The sequence below is a fragment of the Falco punctatus genome (assembly GCF_963210335.1).
Source record: "Falco punctatus genome assembly, chromosome: 1".
NCBI classification, from domain to species: domain Eukaryota; kingdom Metazoa; phylum Chordata; class Aves; order Falconiformes; family Falconidae; genus Falco; species Falco punctatus.
Genome location: NC_137580.1, coordinates 109,089,257 through 109,109,793, shown reverse-complemented (window position 1 = coordinate 109,109,793; position 20,537 = coordinate 109,089,257). Strand labels below are relative to the sequence as shown.

At 52.9% G+C, this 20,537-nt stretch overlaps 1 protein-coding gene across 2 annotated transcripts in view; it reads right to left on the bottom strand.

Annotated features, from left to right (window-relative positions):
• Nucleotides 1-1,756: 1,756 nt before the first annotated feature.
• The window catches only part of NXN (nucleoredoxin), a 53,892-nt gene continuing 35,111 nt past the window's right edge, over nucleotides 1,757-20,537 (bottom strand). For both annotated transcript variants that reach the window (XM_080383978.1, XM_080383979.1), the window contains exons 2-8: nucleotides 17,618-17,735; nucleotides 16,121-16,254; nucleotides 15,625-15,725; nucleotides 14,965-15,071; nucleotides 8,179-8,358; nucleotides 5,389-5,513; nucleotides 1,757-2,823 (exon numbers count right to left, since the gene is read on the bottom strand). In XM_080383978.1, coding sequence (XP_080240104.1) covers nucleotides 2,641-2,823; nucleotides 5,389-5,513; nucleotides 8,179-8,358; nucleotides 14,965-15,071; nucleotides 15,625-15,725; nucleotides 16,121-16,254; nucleotides 17,618-17,735 — 948 coding nt within the window. In that variant the 3' untranslated portion in view covers nucleotides 1,757-2,640. The remainder of the gene's footprint in view (nucleotides 2,824-5,388; nucleotides 5,514-8,178; nucleotides 8,359-14,964; nucleotides 15,072-15,624; nucleotides 15,726-16,120; nucleotides 16,255-17,617; nucleotides 17,736-20,537) is intronic.

Sequence of the window (20,537 nt, the reverse complement as noted above, 5' to 3'; positions counted from 1 at the left end):
TTGCGCTGGCCCAGCCAGGGTGCTGCTGACAGCATGTGTCCTTCCTCTGGCAGCGCAGGGGCTGTGTGGCGTGGCCGCTGCTAGTGGTTTTGGGGTCAGAAAGGCCAAAGCAAGGTTTGCTTACCCAAACCCTGTGCTCTAACCAGCGATGAGAGCAGCAAACCAACCCTGCTGCAGGTGCCTGCTGCACACCGGGCTGGCCGCAGCGTCTCTGAGCTCTGGCATTTGTGACTCTGCTGCTGCTAGGAGGTGGCAGGGTCTGTCCCTGTGCAGCCACCTTGGCACCTCTCGCTCCGGCAGCTGGGTCTTGGCACAGATGAGTTATGAATGACGAGGGGAAGCGTGGAAAAGGAGCTGTGGGCACTGCCGCTTGCTGCGGCTGTCCATCTGAGGGGTGCTGGGCCCCAGGGAAGGAGACCGCCAGGCCTGCCTGCTCCTTCCTGAGGGTAACAGCTCTGCTTGCAACAGCCCACCTCCGTGGGACTGGGACGCACCACACAGCCCTGGTCACGCTGGAGGCTCCCACCCAGGCTGCACAATGCTCTCCGCATTGCTGGCAGCTGCATGTCCTGCAGCTATGCTGCCTGCCACCCGCCTTGCTGTGCATTTAAAAATGCCTCCTCTGTGCTGGCTGCCGGTCACACAACCAGCAACTTACTGCCAGCCCACTCTGCTGGCTCCAGTTTTATGTTACTACACTGAAATCTGTTACATTGTCGGCTGCAGAAATACCCAGAGATGGAGGTTCAGCCTCTTCCATGCCTAAGCCCCCCTATCTCAGCCACACACCACGCTGCCCAGGCTGGGGGCGTACTGTGCAGTCAGACAGCACATTACCTCGAGCCTGAAATCACTCCTGCCAAGCAGTTCCATCTCCAGAGGCCAGTTCCAGCCCCAGTCTCATCAAATAGACCCAGAATGACCCAGTTCTCAGGCAGAAAATTGCTGCTTTGCTCCAGTTCCTACAGAGCAGCTACCAGAGCGTTTGTGATGGTGCTGAGCCCACCGCCTCGCTGGGAGCCTGAATCACAACATCCAGAGTGGAAACACGTTCTCCCTCTCAGCTGCTGCTGCATGACCAAATGCTACAGACCCCCCCAGTTTGTCAAACCCCACACCCGTTGCAATTGCCCCCAAACCAGCAGGCACCCACTAACCACAGGCAGCGCACGTGCCTGGTGATGGTGGAGGCAACTGCTCAGCCTCTTCCACCGGCTGAAGTCCGCTCCTGCTCACTGCCGGAGCCCTTAACCCTGCAGTAGAGGGTAACTAACTCACTGAAAAGTTGATTTCCTCAAAAATCTCCAGTAAAGGGGCTAAGAGTTGATTTAGGGTAGGTTTCTTGCAGCCCAGTGCCCAGGGAGGTGCAGCAAACCACAGCTCCCAACGCTGCCGCCATCCTGCAGCAGCCCACTGGCTGGGGGAGCGGCACCGCACCAACCCCCCGGCCCCAGGACGAGCCAGCCACAGGCAAGTCTGTGCTACACCACGCGATCCCGGCTCAGCCACCGCAGCCCTGGGAGCTGCCGGCACCAACACCTACCCACGGGGTCTGGCTGAGGGGCTCCTCTTCCACACGGGTCCCAGCTGGGCTCCCTCTCCCCAACAGCGGGACGCGGCAACCGGCACCTCCAGGGACAAGGTTATTATAACAGTTTTATTACAAAGTTCCAATCACCATGTACAGTTTTTACAATGTCACTTTTCGGGGCTCAGCTGTGCTGCTTGGGTGAGGAAGGGATTATTTTTTTGTTGGGTTTGTTTTTTTTTTTTTGGTTATTTTTTAAAGAACAGCACCATTAATGTTGGGTTTGGGACACACCTACAAAAAACAGCTCAATCAACTAACATAGAGGGGAGAAGACAATTCATACCAGAGAGAGGGGTGAGAGGGGATGGGGAGAGCACAAGGGAGAGAGGAGAGAGGTGAGGGCAGCCTCGTGGTGGTCCTCCTCCTGGCTCAGAGAGGGAGGGAAGGAGGGAATACCCACCTGTCCCGGGTGGATGGACCCTGGCACACACAGCCAGCGCTGCCTAAGGCTGTCGGTGCTTGGGGTGGGAGGTGGGAAACCCACCCGGAAAGGTCTCACCCCCAGGAGGAAGAGCTTGGCTGCGCCGTGGTCTTTCAGAGGTTGTCAGCAGTTAAGACTTTGTCTTGGCCTTGTCAGGGCACTTGCGTGGGAAAGAAGGATGGGCCAGGGGTGAAGTGGACAGTTTCCTTATTGCTTCCTTAAAGTCACTTAGTCAGCAGGGGTGGTAGGAAAGAAAAGAAGGGGGAGAAGGGAAAGAAAAGAGCCCCAAGAACCCCATCCACTGCCTGATGCATACGCTGGGAAGAACACCATGCAAAAAGATTTGCCTGCTAGCTAGTGTCGTGTATAAAGTAACGATACGGTAACAGTTCTGGCCTGGTTATTAGAGAATATACCACCATGAAGCACAAGCGAAGTCTCCAAACGCCAACAACTCCCTGCTGAAAGTGCATCTCAAGGAGTTTGCTTAGGAGAAGGATCCACTGCGTAAAACAAGGCACCACAAGAAGGTTGGATACTGGGTTGGGCGTGAGGACACGCTGGAGAATCCACAAGCGGCGGAAGAGAGACCTAGTTTTAAATAATGTCTGTTGGCGCAAAAGCCCCCTTAGATGGGCTCGGGCTTTAGCTTGTCTGCTAGAAAGTCGCTGACAAAGGCTTCCACGATTTCAGGTGTGATCTCCTCCACATCCATCACGTACTTGGCTCGGGCTGACATGTCCAGGATAGTGAGCAGGGGCGCAGCCTCCGGCAGGTTGGTGTAATCCCGCAGGGAGTCGGTCATGTCGTCCTGGAGGCCAAACCAAGAGGGAGAGAGAAGTCACTGGCCCAGCCAGCACACCAGGACCAGTTTGCTGCTTCCTCACCCGTGGTCCAGCCTGGAAGCATCTCCCAAGGCACTGGGCCTTGCACCAGCACCGCAGGACCACAAGCGTAGCAGGCAGCACCCACCTTGCTGCTCTGCTCTGCCCATCGTTTGTGTCAAAACCAAACCAGGCTGATTTATCCCAAGCTGGGATGGGACCGGGCGCTCCTCCAACCCTTTCCACAAAAGGAACAACAGTTCCCAGCACCTCCAGGCTGACCCACTGCCCCAGGCCACCCCGATCCTCTAGGGCAGGAGTGATTTTGGCATCCGCAGCTCAGGAGCTGGGAACAAGTGCTGAACATGGGGACTTGCCAGCGGCCTGCCAACACAGCCACGGCCTCACTGCTCACCAGGGGTGGATGCCAAAGGGACCCGGGTGCAAGCCTGGAGCAAACCAGGAAACAGATGGGATGAAGAGCTGTGCTTTGAGCCAACGCTGAGACCCCACTGGCACATCCAAGTGTCTGAGGGCAGGCAAACAGCCACAGGGGTGCTGAGCAGCAGGCGCAGGCTGCCCTCCCTTCAGCACAGCACAGCTCTGGGCAGAGGGAAGAATTTGTCTCCGCCAACGCTTTGCAATGCAAAAAAGCCAGCGCTGGGGCAATTCACCTCCCACTCTCGGCCAAGCTGACCACATGTGGCATCTGAAACCGGGTGTTCCTCTGTGGCCCTTTCCAAGGGCAGTAACAGAAATCAATCAATCTGGTTAGCGGCTGGTGGCTGCGCAGCATGTGACGGCGGCGGCTGGCAGGGTAACTCCTGTCGCGCCTCCCCTTCCATTGCAGGGGTTTCTGGCGCAGTCGGACCACGTGGCAGGGAAGGGTGAGCGGGGCTGGGCCCACCACCTCAGGGCTGGGGTGCTCAGCCACCCGCCACCCTCCACCCTTCCCACCTCCCGGCACAGGTGTTGGGATGCCTCATCCTTTAGCTGATCACCGCAAAGGGACCAAAGAACATTTTTAATCAATGCAAAACCAGCCTAGACGGCGCTGGGAGAGGAATGGGAGGCGCCTGCTCCAGCCGTGGCTGGGCTGCTTTGTGCACGGGGGCTGGCGGAGACCCGAGGCCAGTGCTCCCGGCTATTGAGGTGACGGATGAATGGGACGTGCTGGACGCTCCCCATTCTTCAGCCTGGCCGCCGCAGGGACGTCGGGAGCTGGATGAATAGCAGCAATGTTTCAGCTACAGCCGGCAAGCGGGAGAAAAACGCTTCGCAGGCTCTGGGGGAGGGGGGGCAGGTCCTGGACCCTCCCAAAATAGCCTTTCCAACAAGGAGCTTATTCAGGGGCATGGGGCTGAGCTGGGATGCTCAGAGACCCGTTACAGCGGTGGGAGCAGGAGCGCCTGCCCAGAGGGGGCTGACTGGGCTGCGGGAGGCAGTGGAGGGGGGCTTGCCTGGCAAGGGGGGCCAGGGTGCGGTGGTGGGGACCCTTTTGTGCACAGGGCGGCTCCGGAGGGCCCCACTCACGGCACACTGCGGCTGTGACGTGAGCGTGCAGGGACAGAGCAGGCGCACGGCCATGCAGCGGCTGTCACCTGCCCAGGCCCTGAGCAGCGCCTTGGGAGAAGAACTGCAGACCTGGGGAGGGGCTGGCAGCTTTTTTGACCCTTATACAAAACCTTCCTCATTTGCAAGCCAGCAGCAGCGCAAAGCACCTGAAGCCCCGTTCCCCATTTTCTCCAGTAGATCCCTGGCTCTGAGCACCACAGCCTGCACATGCCCTAAATACCATCCCAGTCACCAACAGTGTGGCCAGCTCAGGAAACAACCCTCGTTTCACAGGGCGACAGGCAAGCAGTGACATGTCCCTGCCAAGACCCAGGGCAGAGCGGAGCTGGGATGCCCATGCTGCAGCCAGCAGGGGGAACACACAGCCCCGTGCCACCCTGCTGCCCCCCCAGCAGCTCCTGCCGGCAGTTTTGTCTGGCATCACCCCAGCCAGCAGTATCGGGCTGCCTCTTGCAGGCACCCCTTAGGGAAGAGGCTGGAGCACCAGTCCCTGCCCTCTTCCCAGCATGGGAAGGAAGGCAGCAGCACCTGAGCGAGGGCAGCACCAGCTGGGCCAGGCTGAAACCCAAACCCTGGCTCCTTTCCCCCTGCCCAGCCAGCTTTCCTACCTGCACAGCCTCTCGGGGTTTGTGGGGGCAGCAGGCAGGGCAGCATGGGGCTGGCAGCCCCAGCTCGGCAGATCCTGCTCTCTCCCACCTCCCCCACCCGTGCTCTGCCCATCCCCAACAGCTCCCACACTCGCTGTCAAGCTTTTCCACCTCTGAGCAAACGTGGCTGGGACCCCTTTGCCAGAAGTAATATCCAGCAATGAGAGCGGGGGACTGAGCCAGGACTCAGGTCTGGGTTTGCTCCATGGTCCCTGACTAGCTGCAGTAGCTCAGTGCCTCAGTTTACCCATCTGAACAATGGTGACAGCAGTACCCAACCCAGCTCAGTCCTCGTACAAAGACACAGCTCTGCGCTCTCCTCTTGCTTACCTCGCCTGCCACAAAGAAGAGCAATGGTGCCTCCTCTTCTTTGGCTTTGTACTTGGCAATGATTTTTTCAGCTATGGGTTGAATCAGTTGTTTCGCTGCCTCCGACTCTCCATCATCCTCTGAATCTGCAGGGCACAGAGGTGGGGAGACAAAACAAAAGAGGCAAGGCAAAAAGGAGGTTAGGATCAAACGGATGAAAACCGGCCGGGCGCTGGCAGCTCTATCCCACAGCACCACCACGCAGGAAACCAGAGCCTGGATGTGCAGCACAAACTTCAAAGCCCCACGGCTCTGTAGCAATTAGGGAGCAGCTGAAATGTGCTTTTTATGTGAGACAGGGAAACATGTAACAGAAGAGCAGCTCCTGCTCCCCAAATACTTCACTGCTCACTCCCTGGTGCCGTTGCTGAAGCACAGGGACAAACAGGCGCAAAAAAGCTGCTTTGCTGTTTGAGAAGCATCAGCATGTTTTGAAGACCAAACAAATGCACTGATCTGAGGCTGCCTGCCACCCCTGCCCGCCACCCACCATCCCTCCGCCTCGGGACGGCTGCTCAGCAGCTTTTCTGCTTGAGTCTCTGCGGCAGCAGCACTGTGAAGGCAGCTTTGATTTGACAGAGGTAGAGTAGAAAGAGATGGCAACATCAATCAAACACCAGCCACCACTGAAGTTCAAATACTGAGCTGGAAAGAGGAGAGACTGCGTCCTTGAGCAGCATCGAGATGAAATGATTTCAATTCAGGGACAACTTTTAGCATTAAAAAAAAAAAAAGAAAAAAAAAAAGTAAGGCAGCAGAAAAGAGGTCCCTGGTCTCCCAGCTTGTGCAGCTCTTGTGGTCCCCTATGTAACCACCTGACACAGCTGGACCAGCCCCCAGCTGGGACCGGCAATGCCCATGCCTGAAGCGCTCTCTGCCCTTGCTCCACTCGTCCCTGTCCTCCTCTCTGGCTTCTCCAAGCAAAGCAGGCAATGCCAGAGACACTGCACACTGGATTTCAGGGTCTGTCCTGCGTGCATGACGGAGTTATGGGGTGTCTGCAGGGATTGATTCTTACACAAACAGCCGCTGCTGGTGGCACTCCAGGCAGCCCTGCACACTCTGGCTAACCCAGCCCTAAGCCCTCCCGGGAAGGATGTAGACCGGTTGGGATTTATTCACAACTAGCACTGGCTAAGCCTGCCATCTCCTGCAACTACCCTCTCCTGGGGGCGTTGCTGCCCATGCAGCACAGACACCAGTCTGCTGGGGGGGTGTCTCCCAGCAGGACACAGGCTGGCCAGGAGCCCTCATCCCCAGTGCCTGCAGCACCAGCTTTACCTCTGCTCCAGCACATCACCAGCAGGTTTCACCGAGGCCACGCATCCCCTCAAGTGTGAGTGAGAGCCCCTGCTGCCAGCCCAACAGCGCTCTCCTGACGAGCTGTTTGCAGCAAGGTGATAGACAAACTTTGCTCGGAGCAAGATAAAAATAACTCTTTCCAGAGGCCTGCAGCGCCAGCCCCTATCAATCATGCTTGGTGTGGCCAGCCAGTCCTCCCCGCGTGAGGAGAGCATTTTTGGCTCTGCGCTCACATCCCCTGCTGGGCTTTGCTGAATAAATAATCAGGGTCAAAAGGAAATCTGAAAGGGAAGAAAGGAAGAGAGTGAGAGCCATGTTATCAGTGCTGCAGAGAAGGGTGTGCTGCTCACAAAGGACATGTGAGGAAGCAGGCCACGAGCCCTGCCCTGGCCCAGGCCCCCTACACAACACCAGCAGGCTCGGGGCACGAAGGGCTTCTTCAGTCAGCTCCCACCACAGCTCCACAGAGCACTCATGGAACAGCCGCACTCCGCCCAAGAGCCCAGGACCCCTCGGCTCGCTCCCCTGGATGCTGTGCACACCCCTCTGCCACCCGCCAGGGACTCAGCCTGCAGTGCAGCTCATCCTGGCTATGGCCCTCGCCTGATTTAACTGTCCATCCATTGCTGGCAGGGAAGCAAAGAGGAACAAGCCAGCTGTGCTTCAGATGAGCTCTAGGCCTCTTTCCAACAGCAGGGGAGCTTCCCATGTGTGTTAGCAATGGAAGAGGGATGGGAATTTTGGGGAAAAGCCTGCCCTGTCCTGCAGCCAGTGCCCCACAGGGGAATACCCACAGACAAGCTGAGCGCTAAAGAGATTTCTCTGACGGCCACAGCCCTGCTCAGCCTAGGGATTCAAGCCCTGAGCTGCGGTTTCCAGCACAGAGCTGTAATCCCTCCCAGAGATGCTTCCTCTGCCTCCTCTGGAATATCACGTGTGCCTGAAGTCCCTGCTCTAGAAAGCTTTTCCCGTCTCCACCACCACTGGCCATGACAGTGTATTTCTCGTACTTCCCAGCACGATCAGCATTCCTCTCCACAGCTGCCACTAAAGCATCTTTGATACAATAGCTCCTCTCCACTGCAAATTGTTACGCCATTGTAGCCCTCAAGTCGCTGTGTGGGAGACGCGTGGGCACAGGCAGGCTCTGGTAAACCTCTGCGACCCACAGGAGCCCATTTCTCTGGTACAGACAAGGCTTCAAGTCTGTCAGCCCCCTTAAATCCTTCGGGGGACTCCACAGGGACCTCTCTCTCTCTATGGCCTCTCCGGACACGTGAGCGCATAGCACTGCTCTCAGCGATGGAATGGGCTGATGCCCCTTCCCACAGGCAGTGTTACCACCAGACGCAGGTTCTCAGCCCCGTGGCCAGTTCTAGCCGAGCTGGCAGGTAGCCCAGCCCCCATCCCAAGCACAGGCTCTGCTTTCCAAGCAGCAATGCTCCATACCTACAAAGAGAACGAGGCAGGGGCCCTCATTAAGCTGCACAGCATTGGAGTCTGTCAGCTCCAGCACGGGCTTGGGGTGCCAGGGGAACTCATGGCATTCAATATCGTTCAGCACCTCCACCCGCCCCTGCCGCGTGATCACGTCTCCCTTGGAGTCCAGGACGATGAGAGTCGGGATGCCTGCAACGGAAAAAAAACAGGGGGGATCAGCCAAAGCGCAAATCAGCCAGCGACAGGGCGTGGGGAGAAAGGCCTTTTCCTATCGCCTCCAGCTCTGGCAGCAGCCCAGCAAGCATGCTACCTCTCCACAGCTCGCTCACGGTGTAGGAATCGGGGCCCCTGGATCCTGTTTCTGTCCTAGCAGAGTGCTGTAATTCAGCAGGCAGAGCAGGAAGCTGAGAGACAGGCTCTGGCATTGCCTGCCTCTCCCTGCCCGAGTGCAGGCAGGGGTCACTGCCATCTGGCGCTCCCAGATACAAACCCCACCAACACAGGGACCCTCCTCGCAAGAACCTCTTGCAAATTGCCAGACAGACATGTCCCCTGCGCAGGAGGCAGAGCAGTGCTGCCCCACAGGCACCACCACCCCAGCACTGAGATGCGCCTGCCGCTGGAACAGCCCGGTGCCCGGTTCACAGGAACACATGCAAACCTTTTTGCAGGGTGGACCACAGACAATGGCAGCCAGGAAGCAGGGTGTGTTCCTTCCCAGAATATATTTTAGCAGCCACAATCTCTCCCATGAACCCCCGCACCCCTCCAGCACTCAGCGCCAATTGCCCAGCCATTTCCAGAGCACAGGGATGTGTCTGGTGAGTCATGAGCATTATTACCTGGTTCGGACACTGTTTCACACCACCCCAGCCTGGCGAGGCACCCAACACTGCCGGTGGGGGAAAGGACCCTGGGCTGAGTGGCAGCCACACAGCACTAACCACAGGGATTTAGTGCTCAGGGGCACGTCTCACCCCTGGGAAAAGCCAATACCTACGCCTCTGCAAGCAGAGATGGAGCAGGATAATACCGATCATATAAATTAATGCCAATCAGACTTTGCCACATGGCTAAAACGCACAGAAATGAAGCTGGCACCCGCCTTACTGCTGCCCTCACAGCGGTCTGGCAATGGCTGTGGTCTGGGGTCTTACTGTTGAGGCTGCCCTCCACACCCAGCTGCCAGTTTCCAAATCCTGCAGGACTGAACTACAGCTACAAGTAATACTACTGTGGCAGAGCAACCCTGCCCTCAGCCACCCTGGGATACCCTCAAGGAGCACAGCAGACTGCCGTGCTGAGGCTGGGGTGGAGGCAAGTCTGGGTCTGTCAGGGAACGGCATGCGGGGAAGAGGAGACTCGCTTGCACACTGGTACTGGCTTGTGGATCTCAAGCATGAAATCAGCTTTGTTTCCCCACCTGGGGCCTGGAGATGCTCGTTACTCAGCGCAACACACCTCTGCCAGCCCTGGCACAGCACCAAGCAGGCGGCCTCCTGCCCACAGGACGGAGGTCCTGAGTTATTTCCTTCTGCAATTTGGACCCTTGGGAAAGGAAGGAAGATGTGCATTTTGCTTCATTTGGGGGAAAAATAAATAAACCAAGAGATAATCAGTTAAGTATGTCCCTCAATATGAAGAGGGACAGTAATCTGCCACAACACATCCCTCCTGAGACTAATGAAGCTGTGCAAGAATGTCCAGAGTCTACTGGATCATTGCACTGGGCAGAACCAGGGACTGGGGGACACTGGATGAGGTTCTGGCCCTTGGGACAAAGCAGCATTCTGCCCTGAGCTACGGGGCTAGAAAGGCCAGTTATAAAGAAGAAGCCTCTGTAAGGGAGGCAAACACACTTGCAGCAGAGATTTAGCACAAGTCACCTATTCTAATGTGGCTGGGCTGTCAGTGGGGCAGGGTGGACACCAGCTGGTGACCATCCCATCTGATAATGCACCGGTGAGGCTTTCCTGCCACAAAACAGTCTGGGTCAAGTCAACAGGAGTGGCTCACGTTGGTGACTTCATCTGGAAAGCACACCATTCCTCTCTCATTGAGGAGACAAAGAAACATCCCACAAGGAAGGAAGAGGGGACAGTTTGGGATCAGGTCCCAAGTGATGAGTGAAGTGACCAATGCTAGTGCCAGGTGCTGCTGTCTGCTTCTCATCACCTGGGCTTCAATCTGCTCACTATCCAGCACGTCCTGCTTCACCCAGCAACATCCCCCAAACCACGATCAGCAAACCGAGGCAACTCAGATCCTCCTGCCCTCATCCTACGGCTCATTTTAAAGCTCATTCATTAGCAATACCCTGCAGAGACATTCTCTGAGCAGGGGGGACCCAGCATGCTTGCCCTTGCCAAACTCCTGGCACTGTGCTCCCATGTTTGTACCACAGTGGGTTACTCACACGCCCTCTGAATTCAAGGCATTTCTCTAGGAAATACATGGCCATCTGTCTGTCCCATGCCTGCCTGCAGGTCCAGGCGAGTGGCTGCATTCCCCTCATTCCAGCCCAGCAGGGTCCTTGCATTCCTGCTGGTTCGCTGGGGCTGTGAGCACCCGGCTGGTGCAAGAGCAGCAGCAGAGCAGCAGCGCAGGAACCGGCCCAATAACTGGGCTTGCAAATCCTAAGGGTATGCCAAGAAAACCATTTTGTATCACAAAAAGGCTTATTCATTACCTGCTGGTATTCAAAATAGCTCTAGGGCAGGGATGGGTTAAACAGACTGTAAGGAATTGGGAAATCTCACTCTGGCTCTACCCTCCAAGGCACAAAGTACTACTGAAGCCAACAGAAGGCACACAGTGATCAGTATCCCACATGATCCGGATCTTTATCCATTTGTGATTCCCAAACCCGTCCCACATGCCTGTTTTTCCATCCTCTCCAGACCTGCTTTATACATGAGAGACAGGCAAGGAATGTGGGTTCAGCTTGGTACCCTGTCGCCACTCAGCCTGAACGATGCAGCATATACCAAGACAGAGATTTCAAACAAGCTTTGCTGATCTGGAAAAATTAAGGGCCTAATTTAGACACAGATCTGTGAGTGCGATCCCACAGCTATCAGGGACTTCATCCACTATTCAAAGTATTCTGACTTTACCTGATTTGCATATGCGGACACACACACCAAAGCATCCAGCCACTAAAACCTCCAACTGTGAATACAAAACAGACTCAAGAAAACAAGGAGTCTTTAAGATAATTCATTCTGGGTTTAGCACATTCTGCAAATGTAAGTAAGACATCAAAAAGTGTGGGGCTGGGTTTTCAATCTGTTAGGAGGTATGTGACACATGCTAGGCCAGTTCCTGCACCTTTTACCCTGCACCAGAGGTTTCTCACCAGCCACCGAGCTCTGGCTTCCTTTCTGGACCTGCCCGGTGAAGGCTGAGGCAACCCATGTGCTCCCGGTGCTGAGCATCGCTGCCTTGCTCAGCTCCTTCCTGCACATCCCTGCCCACATCCCTGGGGTTAGGACACAGCCTTACCAGGCTCACAGTGGCATCCCATAGGATCAGCCTTGTCTTCCCAGGTGAACCCGGTTACTGCTCCCCTAGCAAACACGTCCGCTTTGCGTGGGGGACAGACCAGCAGGACCAGGGGAACCATCCTTAACCTAATTCACACCTGCTAACCCCGATACTTTCCCCTCGGTGCCCCCCTCCCTGCTCATCCCAGTCACTATTTGTTATTTTAGTGCCTTTTGGGGGCTTTGGTAATTGCCCTGAGTTATAACACCAGAATTTACTTATCAAGAAGAATCACAGATCAGACACTCCACAATGAATATTGTATAAGCTTGGATAAGAATTAGCATAGACAAGCTCAGTTTGATTTTATGCATTAGAAAATGGATTTGGTTCCCATGGGGCTAGCATTTTATGAAAACAGAGGGGCCAAATGATTTATTACAGAACCTGGCAACACATCTACCTATTTACATATTAAAACCTATATCTGACATGGAAATCTCATCTGCATTAAGTCTGTTTGGTGAGTAATCAAAATCAACATGAAGCAAACACTCAGAATACACCAACCGCAGGGTGTGTGGTGGGTTTTACTGCTGCTCTTTCAGCCTTTCAGAAGAAAGCTCCAGAAACCTTATGGAAGAAGCTTCCCATAACAGTGACTTACAGGCTGCTCCCAGTAGCTGGGCTGTGGGAGTGACCTGCAAGTGTCTGGGCTAAAGCATCGGGTAGGGAGAAAACAACAGTTTTTGGAAGTTCCCCCAAGGGACTGCAAATCCCAAAGAGATGCCACGGAGTCCACAGCGAATATTCAGGAACCCAAAAGGTCTTGTAAGATACAGAACAACAAGGGGAGATTCCTGTCTAAGCACAAAATTCATCACTGCTCCCCATTCCATCAGGAGACCTAACTCAGGGGATTTCACCTAAGGCAGGACCACACAGACCGGGAGCTGCCTGCATAACAGAATTACTTCTAAGCAGCCACGACACAAACATGACTCTTTCTCAAGATAGTGCTGCACCCAGAAGCAATTTAATATAGGTGGGTACGGTACAGCAGCACAGTGACTGCATATACGTTATGAATAGAGGCATTCAAGTAAACCCAAATAAAGACCAATAACTCAACTTACATTTTATACTGAGTTTTTGAATGCTGTAGGGGCCAACACAGGACTAAAACAACAAGAGATTTGACTGTCTTGCTGCTTTCCACCACAGAAACTTAAAGCCGTCAGGAAAGACAAGCTCTTCTGTTGTTTCAGCTCCTGGCCTTACAAAAACCAGTGGAAAAAACCACCCCATATGCATGCTGTGCTCACAATCCAAGGCACCACCAGGATGGTAACCTGGACACTGAGTGGGCTACGTGCTTTCTTTTGCTGGTGCATAGGTGCAACTCCAAAGGGGGCTTTGAAGATGCTTGGCAGCATCAGAGCCATGCATCTGGGGAAAGGCAGATGAGGTTATATGGGTCTGATTTTTCATTTAGGTGGAATAACCACCAGTGGTGATGAGCTCAGACCACAACACAAGCTTTCTTTGCAGAAAGCCTTCCTTACAGCTGGTGCAGCAGCTTGCTGCAAAAGCCTGACTGCAAACAAGCAGGCAACCTCAAAGTCTGCACACAGGATTCCAATTCGCTGGCTGCACAGGGGTCAACAACAACCTGGAGTCCCCGGGAACAGCACAAGGGTTCACCTCCAGCCCTCTCCCTCGTTTACCGGTGACCCAGCACCCTGCTCCACCCCAAAGCACAGTGGGGAAAAGAGAGCCCAGCCCAGCCTTGCAAAGCCCATGGCACACAGGTGGGAAGGCAGGCGGGACAGCAACGCCTCCTGCACAGGGTGCAAATTAGCCTGCCTGCACATTCCCACACGACTTTGGGATCGCAGTTCATCCTTGTGGAGAAGTTCCCACTTTACAGGAAAACCATGATAGGTTAGAAGGGTTTGCACTCAAACATGCCTAAATCCCAGGGTCAGTGTCCCTGGGAGAGCAGCTGAAATGCAGGGGGTAATATGGGAGCTACCCTGGCAGAGGAAGGGGTCAGGGTGCAGGGGAACAACAAATACTTTTATTTTCAGGTCAGAACACAGTGACGAGAGACATTTAAGGAACCAGTGGCTGGAGTTAGAGGGAAAGCTGTTGTCACCGTTTCCCGGGCTACAGCATGCCTGCTGCTCAAGTATCCATGTCTGGACACCTTATTTACAAAAAGTCCCAGTGAAACTGGCAGCAGTCCTGCAGTGCTCAGCTGAAACCAGCACTGGAGAGGTCTGTGAGCAGGCCGGGGAAAAGACGGATGAATTTGGAAAGCTCCTGCCTCATGGGAAGGTAATTAAGCAGCAAACTGATGGCTATTTAAAGCAGGCAAATGGTTGTTCTTGGTTTAAGGTCAGGGAACAGAGCTGAGTGACAGCACCTGAACTCATGCCAGAAAGGGTGTTTGGAGAGGACCCCAAGGAGGGATTATTTCTCCTGCCACTCTGCCCAAGCCCTCAGCCACCTTCGGCAACACTCCTCCTTCCCTTCAGATTGTGTTAACAGCCTGCCAGCCCGCACCCACCTGACGGCCATCAGACAGAAACAGATGAGAAACAGGCACGCTGCAGCAAGACCCTTTAACCACAGGGAGAAACTATATGTACATACATAAGACCTCCTTATGAGCTAGTCACCTTGCATGTCTCTATGCTGCAGTCTGGCCCCTGCAGGAACAAGGTGCCAGTCCCCAGGAGGGCTGCTGTGAGCTTTTATCATCTTTGTGACTCTTTAAAGCCACCCAGACAGACAGAGTCTCTCCCCTGCCTCTATGAGCAGCCGGGGCTGCTGGAATTCTGGCACTGGCCTGTACAGTAAAAGCAAAGCCATGGTTTACATCAAACACACACTCTTCTGTAATTCATGTCACTAACATAAACCAGATGCCATCTTCCTCAGCCTCTGCAGAGAACGATGGCCTGCCTTTGCGCTACATAAAACAGCAAGAAAATGAAATCTAAACCTTCAAGAAAAAGCAAAATAAATAAATCAGTAATTAGGCAAAAAACATCCAAGCCAAAAACAGCTTCCAAGTTTCCAGGAAGAATTAGGTTGTTTATGGAAGTCCTGTTTCAACTAACAGCCTGCCTGGCAGGTGGTAGGAATGTGAGTTTGTGGAGAGCAGAAACATGAAGCTGCTCTGCCTGGGGCACTGCGCTTTGCTTTACTGTTTTCTTGTTTTAGTTAAACAAGAGGAGACATTACAAATATTCAGCAAGAGGAGGAGAAAGGGGAGCTGTGCATCACTGTGGCCTTTCCTACCTTGTATGCCATAGAGTCGATTCAGGCGTGACCGTCTGGCCTCATCAGCGTATGGCACAGCTACCCAGGGCATCTCACTGAAATACTGCTTGAAGGAGTCCTCTGACCTGTGCAAGGGGAACAGGGCATAGAATCCAGAGTACAGCCCCTCTGCCTGCCACACTCTTTCTTCTTCTCATTAAAAACCTGGCCTGCAAACCCCTTTATCCCTTCTACCAAAGCCCACTGGTACGGGCTGCTGGCAGACACAACCTGGGGAGAGCCAGACCAAATTTAAAGCCCCCAGTCCCTCAAGAAGAGGTCTGTCATGCATTTTTTCCTGATAAAATATTTCAAACACTCCAGGGCACGTGAAAGTCAACTCATGGTAACAGCAGCGGCTTGAGCAGCCTTCAGATCTCAGACCCAGGAGCCGCAATGCAAAATACAGAGCTCCTCCAGAGCAAGTGCCTGCTATTGCCCCACTGCTGCCTTTGCCAGCCCCCCTTTGCACTTTGCTGCTGGGCAGAGGGCAAAGGACTTGGGCGGCCCTGCTGATACCAGAGCCAACCTGCTCCACCCCAAATCAGATTTCCTCCTCAAATCAAACCAGCAATGCTCACAGCTTCCCAGCTTGGGGGAAGCCAGCTCTGTCTGCACAGGGTGTTAGTGCCTCCTTACCTGTCTGCACTAACAAAGAGTATCTCAAACTTCTGGCCTGCCTCCTTGATTTTCCGGTAGGACTCCACCAGGACCCTTGTGAGGCTTCGGCATGGTGGGCACTGCAAAACATATATATAAGGACATTGTCTCCTCCACAGGGCCAGGGCCATACCCAGAGGTCCAGATGACCTAGTGACGATAAAGAGACGCCACCTCATTTTTGCTGGTGTGCTGAGCAGCAGCCCTGAACATGACTGGGGCTTATGGCCCATAAGTTGCCAACAAAATCTCTTCCATTTTTAAAATCTGACCACTCTTCCCCTTCTGTAAGGGCTAGTTGAGGATAACACGCCACTGCAATGCTGTGGCTTCTTCCAGAATGACCAGAGAATCTTAACTGCTTCAACACCAACTGGCCTGTGCTCTCCCACAGAGCTCTGCAGCAAGAGCTGCAGGGGGACCCCCAGAGTACCCAAGTTCACTCCAACTACCCTGCAAAGCACCAATTACTCACCCAGTGTGCAGAGAAATAGACACCAACATGAGAGCCCTCCAGGGCCTTGCTGTCTAGTGTCTGGCCATTGTTCCTTAGCAGAGGCCCAGCAACAACTTCACTGAAGGGTTTTGGCCCCCAGGGGAACTCCAGACCTGGGGAGAGGTCGGGATGGGGTTGGAAAGAAGACACAAACCAGCAACAGGCACACACAGCTTTTACGAGTTTCAAAATGTTTCACTAAAAAAAAATCCCACCTTCTGCAAAGATACAGGGGGTCCTACCTAAGGAATCCCACCGGGGTTTATCCCCACCCAAGGGGGATGCAGAGCAACTCCGCTGGCACCACCGAGCCAAGGAAGCTGAGCTCTGTTCTGCAGGCAGGGACACCTCCTTCTCACAGGTATGCTGCACCTGACCCCGAGCTGCAGCACTTTCAGCTTGACAAAGCCTGCTCTGGTTTTGTGACTGATAAGGCATCTTTTCCTTATCAACAACATTTATTTTAACAACAGAGGGCAAGGTGGTATGTGCTCAGGAATGCAGTCCGACTATTTGCCTTATACTGATACTAGGCATGTATTTATAAATATATATGCACATATTTATTTATAAAATCTTATATATATAAAAAACATGGGGTTTATATGTACTTTTATATATACATATTTATAAAACTAAACTTACACTAACCCTCTGCACCCCAAAGCAAGCATGTGTGTGTACACACAAACATGTGTCCTGAATCATCTGCTGCCAGCATCCCGAGCAATCAATTTACGTATTCAGCCAGAGAGGAGGAAACATCACAGATGGCTCAGGCCACAACGTGTACTTGCTGTACAGTTCCTGCCACCTGAATTAAAGCCTCAGTCACCACACTCAGTATCAGCTGCATGAAGAAACGACAAGCCAGGCATGGACAGACTACAGCTGTTGAATGACAGGTCTGCACGGTCTACAAGTAAAGGGCACATGTTTTGCTCAATTTGGTTTTTGCAAATTGGAAGAAGATGGATTTAACATTAAACCCCAGCACAGTAAACCTCAGAAACCAAGAACGGCAGCATTCTTCTGTTGCATTTGTAAAAAATGGGGAATTCATTATCCTAACAGTGTGATGTCAGCGATAAAGTCCCACTCAGTATTTTGGAAGGATTTTACTCCCAAGGTACGGGAAGCCTGGACTCTCAGTCTGTCTGTCCATGTGGCTCCATTGGGGAAAAATCCAAACTTAGTTTTTCAGTTAGTCTAACTTTTTCCTCATTAGCACTCCAGACAAAAGTCCTGGAGGGGAAATCTTTGTTCTTTTCAACAAGCAAAACCAAAACACAAGATCTGGCAGGAATGATGCAGAAAATTTTATGCTGAAAATAATACAGTGCCTCTATTAGTTAAGTATGACAATAGTTGTTTGTTTGGGTTTTTTACCCCCCTCCACAGCAATTCAGAATGAACTGAAATGAAAAGGCGGCTGTGTGCCCATGTCTGTATGGCACACAGGACTCCAAGTCTTACCTTCTGGGTCGTCTCGGATGACCAGGAGGCCGTTCCTGCAAACCACCTTCCCGGTGGAGGCATCAATAAATATTAGGGAAGGAATGTTGGAGACTCTGTACTTGTTCCACAGCTTCAGCTATAAAAGAGATTGGGAAGGGAGAGGAGAAAGGTGAACTTCATGGTGTGAAAAGGAAGATTTTGGAGCATTAGCATCTTTCAGACCAGAAGTCAGAGCTAAGCGAAAAACAGAGCTGGGGCTTCAAGCAATACATGTGAAGGCACGTGAGAGCATCCCTTCAGAGCTTCTGGGCCAGTCTGGACCTCCAGCACCTTCACAGACCCACACCATCAACACCATCCCCTTGGTACCACAGGTGAGACCACTGTTTGTCTCACACCTGCTGCAGGCTTGCCTGTGAGTGCAGGTAAAGCTTCTCCTCCTGCTGCCTTTGCCTCTTTGCAAGTAAAATGAAGATAATATTTACCATACTTTGAGGTCTTTGTTTAGAAGACGTGGTAACCGTAAATACTTTTAATGCCACTTCTCTGAAGCAATTTGTAATGCTTCCCTGGCTGTTTCCTCCCCTCCTTTCTCAATGTTCATTAAACAAACCAGCAATCCCTGCCAAGACACAGCCACACTGAAAACAAGGCCAACACACAGAAACACGATTCTTCTGCAACTGGGGCTTCCCGGGTTTGTCCCCAGGAGCTGATTCACGGGTTTAACATCAGCCTGGGGGCCACGCAGCCCAGCACATCTACCCTGTACTGCAATGGGCAGAAGCCATGCAAGCTGCAGTGACCACGTTTTGGATGTCCTGGTCTAGATGTTGCTGTCTGCTGGTCATTATATTTTGCAGCAAGCTCAGCTCCACACCATGCCAATGACTGAGTGCCCTGGGTGTCACATGGTCCTGGCTTGACATTTCTAAGCATATGCTTCTGGCACAGGATAATTTGGAGCTTAACCCATGTACAGAAGCTCACTGGGATGGGGAGGAATAAGACGACGACAGCTGCTGGCACAACCCAGCCTGCAGGTGTGGGCTGGCTGTGGCTGGAGGAGCTGGTCTCCCCGCTGTGCACAGAAGAGTTGCTGTGATCACCACGTTTCCTTACATTTCTCCAAGCACTTGAACCTAAACAGTTCAGTGGTGAATTATCAAACTCTTACAGAAAAGCCAAACCATAGCTGAGAGCCAGAGGGGAAGGAAATGAATCACCACCTTCCCCTAACGTCAAGCTCTGCTCTGCAAAGCCCCTCGAGCTCTGCGTGTTTACAGTTCGCATGGGCTTGGAGAATAAAACCCAGCCACGGGAGAAGGGGAGGAGGGGACCCATCAAGAATCCCACCCAGCACTAGCAAGGCTTCGAGCACAAGAGCTGGAGAAAGCCCTACACAACATGCTGCTGCTTCCATCAGTATCTCATGTAGAAACTGGACCTGGGTGTTTTTCCAGAGAAAGAGGCCACGCCGTTCCTGACTTCCGAATAGAGGCAATCCCATTTCCTGAGATGGGAATGATCCACGGATGAGGCAATGAGGGCAGGAATGAGATGCGATGTGCAGATCTCACCAGAGATCTAGCTGAGGGAAAGTCACATCCACATTCAGGTTTTAATGTCACTGTATTAAGTGTTTCTTCCAGCACCTTTTTATAGAAGATATATCTGGATGAGTGACAGGAGTCAGCCTGCTTGCAAGGGGGTGTTTGCAAAATGCTCTTTGTTCTGAAGGAAAGCATCACCACTGATCTAGGAAGACTTCATTAACCTCTATCTGCCAGGACCTAGACAGAGGCAAGGTTTTGTGTCCTGCCCACCAGCCTTCAATTTCCAGTAGACTTATTTCTTGGGACAAGCCGACTTACTAACATCATTCACAATGCGGATTCACAAACCAAATGGCCTTGGGCGTGAAAAATAAAAAGGAATCATACTAAATGCAAACCAGCCCCCTCACAAGTATGATCAAACCACAGAAGGTAAAATATATTTCTGTGAAGTTTAAAGGGTGCGGAAAAGCTCTTTGTAAGGATCACAGGCATTTAAGAGAGTGTTGCAAACAATGAGGAAATTACAACTATCAATTGGATCGTTCTATTTAAATAGTTGCTTACATTACACTTCATTTTGCCAAGTCCTTTGTATAAGGGCAGCAGCTCCCCTGGGGCACTACGGCAGGTCATGGCAGTTTTGCTTGGCTGGGGAAGCAGCAGGGTCTGCGCTTCAGAGCCAAGAGGCTGCATCGACTCGCTGTGCTCAGAGGGACGGCGCTGGGACATCCCAGGTAAGGAGGTAAGACCAAACCCAACTCACTCACTGGAAGCACTGGAGCAGCACATGGCTGGCTCCAGGCAGTCTGTGGGGTCCAGCAGGCAAGGCAGCTCTTGCCAACATCTGCCCCTGGTTCTTCTCGGGATATGTAAGCCATCCAAACTGCAGGGAGTGGTCTTGGCTCGTAACCTACAATGCAGATACTCTGTCCCCATGAAATGGAGGGTTGCCACTTCTAACTCATCATTGAGGGTCCACAGGAGAAAACCTCAAACAAGCAGGAAGCTACGTGTGTCTTGAAAGGGTCAAAAAACATCAAAAAAGGTCAATGTGACATCTGCTGCTGCTGGGGGCACGCATCCATCACTGGGCTCCAAGACTTGAACCCAATGAGTGTCATGTCATGCTCAGTCACACCTTGGGTGAATGAGAACAAGCAACCAAAATTGCAAGGTTTTACCTTACATCTGTGCAAAAGCTGCAGCTCCCAGACACCACAACTCACCATCTCAGGTCACAGCAAAACTGTCAGAGCTTCATACACACTGAGCAGCACTTACTATTTGCAGTGTTTCCTGCCTGGGTTATCATTGATACCCATCATACAACACCAACGAAGTAACACGACCACTGCACGTAAGACAACTGGAACTGGGTT